The sequence below is a fragment of the Epinephelus lanceolatus genome, chromosome 11, assembly GCF_041903045.1.
Source record: "Epinephelus lanceolatus isolate andai-2023 chromosome 11, ASM4190304v1, whole genome shotgun sequence".
Taxonomy (NCBI): Eukaryota; Metazoa; Chordata; class Actinopteri; order Perciformes; family Serranidae; genus Epinephelus; species Epinephelus lanceolatus.
The window spans coordinates 35925830-35938150 of NC_135744.1; the positions used below are offsets into that span (position 1 = coordinate 35925830).

The 12321-nt window shown below is 40.6% G+C and overlaps 1 protein-coding gene across 1 annotated transcript in view; it reads right to left on the minus strand.

Moving 5' to 3' along the window:
- stk10 (serine/threonine kinase 10) overlaps positions 1-6007 on the minus strand; it is a 56385-nt gene extending 50378 nt beyond the window's left edge. Inside the window, exon 1 of the mRNA XM_033645454.2 lies at positions 5525-6007. Coding sequence (XP_033501345.1) covers positions 5525-5683 — 159 coding nt within the window. The 5' untranslated portion in view covers positions 5684-6007. The remainder of the gene's footprint in view (positions 1-5524) is intronic.
- Positions 6008-12321: the final 6314 nt, after the last annotated feature.

The window sequence follows — 12321 nt, forward strand, 5'->3', positions numbered from 1 at the left end:
GGGTTCGACCTGACCCGGCAGGTTTGGGCCAAGCTGTAATATCTGAAAAATTGCCCATGATCTTGAATCGGGTTACGTACCAATGATCATGACTCAGCTGTCTGTTACTGCACCAAAAAGAGTTAAGTTTACTTTTCTTGCAATAATGTTTTAATGTTATTTTTATTTTTAGCAGTTGTAATTTAGGTTTTTAATCAGACTGCTGCCATAATGTGCGTTCAGTTCAAGCTTGGACAGAACATATGTGGGTTCCTGTAGGGTTTGGCCTGATTTTTGGGCCTGATCTTAGCTCTAGATTATACCCAACAGTCTTGCATAAAAAGTGACAACAGATAATGTAATTAAAACAGACATAGACTGTGCCCTAAACCCAGTGTGGCTACCTAACCTACTGCAGCAAAACTTACTTTTCTTTTCAAGCCACTCCCAGTTTACACTCTTTTACTCTAATAACTCAAAAACCCAAAGAAATGGTGTCTCTTAAAGTGTCTTCCCATCTTTAAACCTGTGTACATAAGCCACATTGTTGTTCATCTTAATCAAGAGTAATGTGATACTGCTACAGTAAGTGGCTAACTACACAAACAAGTCCTCTTCTGCAGCTTCAATCCACTATCTAAGATGCACTGTGTTCCAGTCCTCGATGGGAATTTGACAGAGCATAACCTTACAACCTGCTCGTGTCTATGGAAACATTTCACCAGCAGTGGCAGCAGCAGGGCAATGTGCTCAGCGGCACGTGGCCCATTAATTAGTGAGGGGAACCATACAACTCTGTTTCATGCTTCACTTGCAGCCGCACACCTTCACACACACGCAGGCTCTTTCCAACAAGTGCAAGCATGCATAGACAGACGCGCAGAAAAACAAAGAAAACATCCGATGACACACTGGGTGGACAGGAAGTGAGACATTCTCCTGTTATGACTTTAAGAATGAGAGAGACTTATAAGTGGTTGTGATGAGTATAAAGCCCTGCAGGGAGATAGAAATGTCTGGGGTGCAAAACATGGCGTTTCCAGCAGTACGTCAAGGACATACAGTACAACATGCACCAAAAGGACATCGAGCCAAACACTTCGAACTGTGTTTTAAATCTAAAACAAGCACTGATTGCACTTCAAAAAACAATGATTACGTTTTCAGACCATTTCTTGGTCCTTGACAAGACTGCTAATTATTCTTATTAAACCAGGTCCAAGGGTGAAGCTACATCTCTGACATGTAGCTCTTAGACTGAACCAGCAATGCCCAGTTTACAACACTGCATTAATGTCTCTGTGTTTAACTGCAGTATGACACCACCACACTGATGGTGGACAGTGATACTGTAACCTTGTGACACAGAGAACCTGAGAATGTCAACAATAGCTTGCTTGTGTACATGCGTTTCCTTCTGTGTGGCTCTCACACCACGAACCAGCATTTGAAAATGAATAATCCAAATGCGGTTTGTTTATTTTGTCTAATAATGTCTTAAAATGCTTAGTCAAAAACATGAAGCAAGGTTGTTTTTTTAATTAACTGGACAGAAAATGAACCGTCAATTGCATTACATCGAGTTTTCATCTGAATTTTTGGGGCTTAATGCTCAAAATAAGCAATGTATGCATTAATACATTTGACAGACGTCTTTGTGTTTCAGGATGTATAATAAACTTATCACCAGTGGTTTTTATCCTTTTTGGCATGTGACCCTTTAAAATATGGAACAATGTCTGACAGTTTAACCAGACCGCAATGAAACGACACAATATTTCACATAAACAAGTGTGAATGTGCAACAGTTGCAACCACATACTGTGCGCACATGCATCCCCCAATGCCTCGCCCAGTTTTAGCCAACTGGCATGAACACACACTTGATCGTCATGCCAAATTTCAGCCTCCTAGGGCGAAAACTGCAGCCCTCAAAGGGTGGGAACATTTTTGTGGGCCGATCAACCAACCAACCGACTGACAGAGCGAGTGATGGAGCTACTGGTTGAAGTGTATTGTTTGGGTTGTCTCCAATACTGGTGCTAGGTGCTTTTAAAATGGTGACATTGCCTAAATCAATACTTTAAAATAAATAAAGCACAAAACAATAGTCAACAACAATTGAATAGTTGGTCCAGCTTATCAGTCCACCTTAAGCAAGCCTGGTCAGGTTCCAAGGGGAGAAACTGCTCCCTAACTTCAGGGTTAACCCTCTTCATTTCAATCAGCAGGTGGTTAGCAAGACAAAGGAACTTGGCTTGGCTCTTGACAGGTTGTAGCATTTGTTTACTGACAAATAGCCTAAACCATTCACACACTGCAGTACTAGGTTTAACTTCACTCTGCTCCAGTTGCTGCAGCCTCACTGTAACACATCACCGTCACACACACACACACACACACTTTCGCTCTCTGTTCTTTCGACTGCACATTGCTGCGTAAACAATCTGGCATTGAAATGAAGCACCGAAATCTGCATTGCGTTTCTGTCCAGTAGGCACCGGTCTAATGGCACCGGATTTCAGTACCGAACTCCAGCAAAGATCAGAGAAAGCTCTACAATCGATTGTGTGAAGCAGTTCTCTTTCTTGTCCTGTTAATCACTTGTGATCTCTTATCTGCAGTAGACTATCGACAATAGAGAAGTACAGTCGCATCTACAGGACAAGAAATAAAGCAGAACATGTTTGGTGACCAAGGGTTATAATGCATTTTATGAGATTCTCCTTTCACAGAGTTCCTGTGATATAAACACACGCACGCGCAAGTGGCTTGATTTGTCCTCAACACTCCCCTTACGCAACAAAGTGAGTTGTTATTCTCAATGGTGACATTAACCTTTAGAGAGTCCGTTTGACAGGAGCACTCTGTACTCTCAACCAACGCTGTACAATTAAAGGAGGCCTGCGCTCAATCTCAAAGACACTTGCCAGAAACAAAAGAGGCTGTCTGAGTGGGGGTCCTTACCGCGTGCAAATGGCACGAGTTAAAGCTGTATTTTTAAAGAGACAATCACTATTGCTCCTCTGCTGCTTGTCACTTATTTAACTCCTGCCCCCATCAGCCTGATAAGAAGTTGATGTCACTAGTGACGGAGACAGAGTCCCCCCCCTTCACACCCGCTCTATCAAAGACTTTCACAGCGGAAAAAATGCGCAATTCACCACTTGAGGCCTTTCCCTCCCACAGACGAGCCGATTACTCTGAGGTTCGGGACCTGTTAGAGGAAGCTGTCCCCCCGATGCAGTCCCACGATTTCCTCTCTTGGCCATCATCTGCTCCCGCTCTGCCTCCCTCCCCTCCATCTGACAGATGCAGGTGTGGAGCTGTCCTCCCTCCAACCCACTCAAGGAGAGGAAACAGAAGCCAAAGCCGAGGCTTGACATTTGCATAAGAAAGAAAAACATAGTGGGGACACATCACACATCAGAGAGCTTGCCAATTAGTCAAGTGGGATAGTGTTCAACACGACGATAAGCCACAAATCATATGTGCCTTTTAGTCCGGCTTTAGTTTGAACAGTGTCTGTGAAATCTAAAGAATCTCGGTGTATTTACAAACTAACTTTTACAGGCTTCTTCAGACTTAAGGCACCTCGTGTTGAGTCAGTCCCTCCGCTTCCTAGAAGCAAGCTGAAAGCATGGTTTGTTTTCATGGTATACTGCTCGCTTCATTTATGTCTTTTTCTCAGCGTTGGACTCCTCACACGCCCACTCTGCTCTAGGGACACGTTATAGGAGAACTTACATAATGTTTAATCAGACCTGTGGCTACAAAAGCAAATCACCATTCCACTGAAATATTAAAGGGACAGTTCACTCCAAAAATCAAAAATACTTGCTTTTTTCTCACCTGTAGTGCTGTTTATCAATCTAGTTTGTGGTGTAAGCTGCAAAGTGTTAGATATCAGCTGTAGAGGTGTCTGCTTTCTTTTAAGCATAATTGAACTAGATGACACTCGGCATGTGGTGCTCAAAACGTCAAAAAATACCTTTGAAAACTCAACAGCAATGTCTCTTTCCAGAAATTACGACCCTGTTACTCAAGATAATCTTGGTCATGAGCAGTTTCACGTAGGAACTATTTTCTTTCTGACAAACTGCACCTGCCAACCACATCCCTGAAGGAAACGTGCATCTACTCATAGACGAGAGGCTCTTGCTTGTGATAGTGAAAGGTATAAACATCGATCGCTTCCTTTTTAGCTGAGGTGTAACATTAGGTAACATTAGGTAGAAAACAGTTCCTAGATCAAATTGCTAACAGCAAGATCTGTCTTGATTAACCAGGTCATGATTTCTCAAAAGAGACATTGCTGTTGAGTTTTTCAAATGTATTTTTTGGCGCTTTGAACCCCAAAAGTCAAGTGTCATCTAGCTCAATCAAATTTAATAGACACAAACCTCTCTACGATGTCTCCAACACTCGGCAACTCACACCAAAACAATCTAGATTAATAAACAACACAACAGGTAAGAGGAAACAAGTGTATTTTTGATTTGGCAGTGAACTGTTCCTTCAAATATGAGGCTAACAGGAGACTTAAATGATGAACTTCCAACATTCATCTGTGTTCCTGTTACATTTCCCCACTGTATGTATACTGTCCAGTAAAAACAAAATACCTAAATAAGGTGGAGTCCTCTCAAAAAGACTACACTTTCTGTTCGGAGCAGACCTCTGGTACAGCATCACTTCTTCCACTGAGGCCCCTGATGTGTCAAAGGCTCTCACTGTGCTCCTCTGGGCAGTGCAGACACAGAGCGCCTGTGCCATGCTTCACAGAGGGGACTGACTGACCAGCTAACGGATCCAGATTAAATAACGCCTGTGAGCCAAAAGTGCTGCTGCCGCTGGAGAGGGTGGAGGAGAGGGAGAGTGGACAGAACTAATGAAGAGTGCTTTCACTGTCACTGTAGCTGCTTCACGTCGGATTCACAGCCAGGAGTGGGGGAGTCGGTGAGGATTTTTGTTAACCTTCTGTACTGCAGATGTTTGCGGGAACTCACAAGAGACGTCAGGGAAAACAGGTCACTTCAACAAGCCATAAACTGAAGATGAAGTGGATCTCAGCAGGGTGTGAACAATCCTTGACTGACTTTTCGTCTAACCTTTCATCCACTGAACACTTTCCTGTGATACCAGAAGCTACAGTGGTGACAGCCTGAGTTTGTCTTACATTGGCAATCTGGGCCAACCACATACTTTAACATGTTAGTCAGAATCTCAGCAATGCTGGGATGGTGAAGCATCCACAGGTGATCATGTTCACGCCTCTATCATGTAGGCTGTATTCTAAGAGTGAGGGATACACTGTTTTTATTGTGATGTGTGTGAGTGTATCTTACAGTTTCACACACTAATGAGCTTTCTAGGAAAACATGAGTGACTGTGGAAGAGATGAAGGAGCAATATTAGATTCAAGAAGCTTTTCATTGAAGTTGGCAACAGGTGAGCATCTTATCAATAAAGTTAGGGATGATTAGAGACTATAAATAGGGTCTGTCAGTTTGCAGGTGCCTCGTGTGTGTGAAGTCACACTCACCTTGTAGACCTTTCCAAACGCGCCGTCGCCCAGCTCGCCAACAATCTCCCACAAGTCGTTTGGGTTGATGTCCCGATGGACGTGCTCATACTGCTTGACTCTCTTTTTGATCTCAAGTGTGGGCAGACGGAATATTTTGCTGAATTTAGCGAGTGCCATTATTTACAATGAATCCAGCTTCGAATGAAAACAACTTATGGAAAGGCTCCACACACAGAGAGCGCAAAGCACGCACAGACGCGCCGACAGAAAACACTTCTCAGTCACCAATCTAACAATCTCGTCTTTCCGCGTCAAGTAGAAAAGAAAAATAAAGCTGCGCAAGTTCACAGAAGTTATTCTACTCCGTCCATGTCACCCTGAAGCCTCTGCGGTCATAATCCCATTCACAAGCTGCGCTCGGTGCTGGACGCGCGGTGACCACCTGCCGCTGGAGACACGATGGAGTAACAGCCTGCCTGCTTTGGCAACTTGTTGCTGGTGACTGGGCGAAAACGCCCCACCTTGTTACTCAACGACCCTCCCACTGCCGTCATGGAAATGTAGTTTCTTTCAAAGAACAAGTCGTCGTCACTATCGCGCTCGTGAGGTAGAAAGGACTTCATGTCCGGGTCGGTGCTGGGCGTGTCCTCTGACAGCTCACCAGCTGTGCCATTAACGCAGCTACTGAACTTCTGCTGGAGCTCTGTGGGATACATATTAACTTCTTATGACCCACGTTTACTGTTCTATTACATCACACTGCATCACTATAATGTCCAATGCTTTTAGTTACATTTTGCTTTGTATTAAAAAACAAACAATCAATTATCAACATCTCTGCCCGTGGAAAACATGGGGTCCCTGGGGTCCCTTCATGTGTTCTCTGGAGAGGACAGAGTTAAGCCACATGTTGAAAGTACCTGGGATATAATAGTGACCCTCTGCAATGTCCAAATGTGTACATTAATATAACGTGTACGTAAACTAAAGTGAATTGTTTTACACTAGATCCTCAACATGTAATTTTTGATCTTCCTTCCCCTCTTATTTTCATGTTTTCCTATTTATCTATTTTTTTTTCCTTCATTCACTTTTATATATTTTCTATGTTTTTTATTTCTATGTTTGTAACTTAATTTTATTTATTTATTTATTCTTCACATTTCATCATTTATTTATTTTCAATCCACACTTTTGGGGAGGGGTTAAACAGTCCGCGTTCGTACCGACATTTTGTTTAGGCATCTTTTTTTTTATTACGTGTCTGTGGATGTATATGTACACATAATGGATGTGTTTATGTCTTTGTTTATTGTTGTTAAAATCAATAACGATACTGTTGAAACTCAAACTTTGGGTCATAATTAGTTACAGTTTAGGTTTCTGAAAATGTTAAATGCCTTCAGTGGTTTTCAAATCACTTACCTGCACTGTGTTATTCTCTTTTCATTCAAACCACATGTCGGCTCAACTAACTTGCTCTTCGTCCCAACATGCAGTGCTATAGCGCCCTCTAGTGGCACCATCAGCTCAGTGAACTTGTAGACTACCTGTTGAGCAGGTATAAAAAGTATATGGTAAAAAACAGTGAGTGACAAACATCTTGATAACTAAATAATAATTTAAAGTAATTAATCCAGCAGCTTTACTTTGAGCAAAAAATAAATAAATAAATAGAAAATAAAAACGAAACAAAAAAAGAACATCAACAGACATGGAGTAGTAAGAAGTGTATACACTTATATAATCCCACCCACTTCTCAGTATTCATGTCTCATTTGAAAAGGAAATTGCCAACAACTATCCTAAACTTACTTACAACCCTTAATATAGATAAATAAACAACCACTTTAGATATTAAATTTACAAACCCTATCTCAACCAAGGCCAGATAAAAAAAATCAACCAACCCATCAGCATCATCCGTCTTTGTCTGCATACCTCCTAAATTTACTGTCGGTACATCTTTTTAAAGTGTTCTGTGGTTGTGTTTCCCTTTAACTCCTCATATCAAGTCTCTCCCTCTCTTTTTTAAGTCATTTTGTCATAAGGATCACTGTAAATTTATGATGCTGATCTGTTCTGCACACACAACATGTATTGCACATCTGTCCGTCCTGGAGGAGGGATCCCTCCTCAGTTGTTCTTCCTGAGGTTTCTACCATTTTTGATTTCCTGTTAAAAGGGGTTTTTTTTGGGGAGTTTTTCCTTGTCTTCTGTGAGGGTCCAAGGACAGAGGGATGCTCTCTGAGGCAAACTGGGATTTGTGATAGTGGGCTTTATAATTACAACTGAACTGAATTGAAATCAAGTGTACGAACACAGTGTTTTTTTTAGATTTAATTTTCCTCTTACATTATATCTCCCCTCCCTGTCACAAAGCATTTTTTGAATATTGCCCAGAAACAGATTATTTCTTGCTTTGTACATTATTTGTTATTTAAAAACAGTGTGTGTTCGTGTGCTCCCTCCACATAAAAATATGTGTAATGTATATAAATTGCTTTGACAGGTGCTACCCCAGATCTCCACACAGTATTTAAGATGCAGTAAAATGAGTAAGCAGTAGATGATATAAAATGATGTATGGTCCAGTATGTGTCTTGATTTTCCATAACTGCAATGCTCCTTGCCAGCTTTCATTGAATGTGACTTATTTGAGGTTTCCAGCTGATTTTGTGATCCACTATCACTCCCAGAGATGTATTTTCACACACTTTTTCTAAAGAAACATTATATGTCTTAATTTGCACTTGCATATCAGTTTTTTGATTTCCAAATAACACCATTTTGGTCTTTGTGAAATGTAGCAACAGTTTGTTTTTGTCAAACCATCTTTTCAGTTTATTAATTTCTGTTGTGATCTTAATCAAAAGCAGCTGTAAATCCTCTCCAGAGCACAGAATAGTGGTACTATCCACAAATAACACACATTTTAAATGGAGGTGTCAGAGAGGAGGATGCGAAGAAAACTATTCAGTATTCTGGACGACGCCTCTCACATCGTGCATGCCACTCTGGAGTCATATCGGAGCACACTGATGAGACCACCCAGGAGCACGACAGAACGCAACAGACGAGTTTTGCTACCTGTGGCCATCAAACTGTATAACTCCTGCCCCCTTCTGTAGGGAGAACAGCTGAAGGAAAAAGGACACTGACAGCAATATTCTCCTACATTAGATGCACTACGTCTTTTTACATGATGTAAACTGAATATCTTGTGCAATATTACTTTTGTCAAAATCAAAATCTTGTGCAATACTACTTCCTGTTATTTCATATACAATATAATGTTTAGTATTAGCCCAATCTGCATTTTTCCACCATTTTAGTTCACTTTTAGTAACTCTTGTACTTATCTTACTCCTGTTACTCTATTAGGCACTGGTTTTTGCTTTTTGCTCCTTAAACACTTTGTATCTTGCATATTTTGTCTGATACTTGATACTCTGTTGTTTTAAAAACTGGGCCCGGTGTGTGACTCTGACCTGTGGAACCCACTGGTTGCACTGGTTTTTAAAAGATTATTTTTTGGGCTTTTTGCCTTTAATCGACAGGACAGTGTGGAATGGGGAGAGAGAGAGAGAGAGAGAGAGAGAGAGAGAGAGAGAGAGTGGGGGGATGACATGCAGAAAAGGGTTGCAAGCCAGAATCGAACCTGCGACCGCTGCAGTGAGGCATCGCCTCTGTACATGGGGCACCAGCACTGTCCACTATGCTACCGACACCCCATGGTTGAACTGGTTTGGGAACGTTAATTGTTATTACTGTAATTTGAAGCCTTCTCTGGCACAAGAATTTCCTTCAGGATTAAAAATTGAATTGAAATGAATTTTTGAAAAAAGCAAACTATGCCAACTAAACTCTGTTGTGATGATTTACTTCTCTTATTTGATATAATTTTAAATTGAATTTGTTTGTTTATTGGCCTGTTTGTCAGACAAAGTAAACAATATGAAGAAATCACCTTGAGTTTCTAGGGAAGCTGAAATTTTAATTTTTCATAATATTACAGAATAAACAGTCAATCAGATGAATCAGTTATGAAAATATTCACTTGCAGCCCTTTATAATCACAACAGTGTGCTGACAGGTAACTGTGTATTTGTATTGTGTTTGCTGGTCTAAGGCTGTTCCTGTTCCTGTTTAAATAAAGGATAAACTAGCAAAGAGAAATAGAAGAAAGAAAAACATGATTATGATCATGGGGTGTATTTGAACATGAAGTCTAAAATAGTTTTTGTCTTTGCTGATCAATTTGATTTTCAACACCTCAGTGTTTTAACACCAGAGCAAGAGTTACAGAAACAGGGACAGAATCTTAAACAGAAACAAGTTAAGATATTTATAAATGTTATTAACATGTTTGTTATATTGGCCAACAAGTTGTCACTCCCAACTCGTCACATACAGCAGCTTGGTCAGTAGACCTACACTTTAAACTATGATGCTCAAGATACCCCTCCAGCATTCGTTTTGGAGGTGTCAGTTTCGGCTCTTTATATGATAGTGTCTTTTCAAAATAAACTTCTATGTTCACAGGAAACATACATTTTCTGCTTGTTACATGCATACAGTGACTTTTCAAAATAAACTTCTGCACCAAAACTAACTGAGGCAACAAACTACTTGGTTAGGTTTAGGAAAGGAATAAAGGTTTGGGTTAAAATAAGTATGTTTGTTAAGTTACACTTAATGTGATGCAAGTAGCAATACTAATTTTGTTATTGAAACTATGATGAAAAATATTTATCAACAACCTTTTTCCATGATGAAGATGAGACGTTGACAAGCTAAGAGAAAAAAACTGAAAGAAATTGGAAAGAAAAGAGTGTTGTGTTATTAAACTCAGGAAAATGTGTGCGAGCTAAAGTCAATTACTGAGGAGTGACTGATGCACTGTTCTCCGTACAAATGATTATTTTCATTAACATGGAACTCAAACCAATATTCATACTTTTCAATAAACTTCAGGTAACATTTCCCTTCAGAGTGCATAAAGCACTTTAGAATCAGTCTCAATAAACATCATTTACCGCCCGATTTGCATGAGTAATTATCTCTTGGAATTCTATGGAAAAATTAGCCAAACAATCTGCTCAATCACCAATTATGGACAGAAAGATTGGTGGCACTGAGCTGTTTAAATGAGTTGTAAACCATAATTTGGTATGTTGTGTTTCAACATCAGCTTTGTTTCAGGATATTTTTCACTCTAATTAGAGGTAATTGGATCTCATATTTATTAATTTGAGCCACATATGTCTTGTTATCTTAGTCCAAAATTAATGCTAAAGCACCCACTTTGTTAAATGTTCTCTAATGTCACTTTGCACTCTGGATACAAAGTGAAAGAGAGATTTCCTTCTGTAAATCCTCAGAGAACTGACAGTAAAGAGACAAGCTCATGCATGTCCATACAAGCCCACAGAGGTTTCCACTAATCCCCTCACACTAATGACTTGTCATCGCTGTATATATCTGTGTATACTTTGTATTGTTCCCATAACTACAAAACTGCCCAACCCAATTAAGTTCCAGCATGTTACCTTGATGCACTTTCTCTTCCTCTTAAAGCCCTTACATGGCCCATGGCTGTCAAGGACATAGCCTCTGCACATGGGGTGCCCGCTCCACCAGGTGAGCTAGTAGGCGTCCAATGATTTTGTTAAAGGGCCTGTGTGTAATATTTGGCATGGTTTATTGTCAAATCTGAATCTGAATCTGAATATTCTACCCATTAATATGTTCATATAAGTGTATAATCGCTATAAAATAAAATTTGTTTGGTTTTCATAGCCTTATAATTATGCTTTTATATATATATATATATATATATTTATATATATATATACATATATATATAGCAAGGGCCTTGCTTTAGAGAGGTCACCATCTTGCACCGCCATGTATGTACGGCAGCCCGAGCGGACAATCCAGCCAGCCAGGGAACGCGTTTCGCGTGTATAAATAAACCAACGAAGAAGACAGCGGAAGGAAGGAAGAAGAAGGAGGAAACAGCAGAGTGTGTTAGTAGTTTGTCGATAGAGAGTAGTTAAAGTTTTTTTAGTTATTAAGTTTGCGAATGGACCACACTTACCACGCAACAGGAGAGAATGAACCCGAACCGTCATCTGCGAGGAAAAGACGACGCAAAGAGGGGCAAAGAAAACGGGACAAGCGGTGGCAGAGAATAAACATCGGTGATGTTTTTCAGCGATGGAGGGGGTTCATGAAGGACAAAGGGCTTCAATCTGACGCTGAAGTGGCATGTTTTCTGCTGGACAGGTAAACTACTAAAATAAATGCTACTGTTTGTCAGCACCTAGTATAATAGCATTACGTGTCGGACTCGACAAGTAGGGAGTGAGGAGGAGAGTTTGTAAAGTTACATCATCTCCAGATAGAGCAATTACTGTAAAACACTTGCAAAAAATTTAGTCTTATGTCAAAGACATAACAGGCATAACATCCTCCCCTCCTCCTCTTCCCTCTCCGTGGCTGAGGCACGCCGCCTGCCCTTCCTGCACCTCTTCCTCTCCCTCGTCTTCCTCCTCTCCCTCTCCCTCTCCCTCCTCTCCCTGTCTCCTGTGGAAAATCACTCTGCAAACACATATTATAATATGTAACGTTAACAGTTATCCTACCAACCTGACGATTATTTGCCGCACTGTGCCATGACTTCATTTAGCATTACTGCGCTAATGTTTGCTCATGTTACCAGAGCAATAAAACACTCCTAACCTCTCACTGATAACGTATCGTAATATGGTTTAGATCTTCACTTCATTCACTCGAAGCTCGTTGCTTCG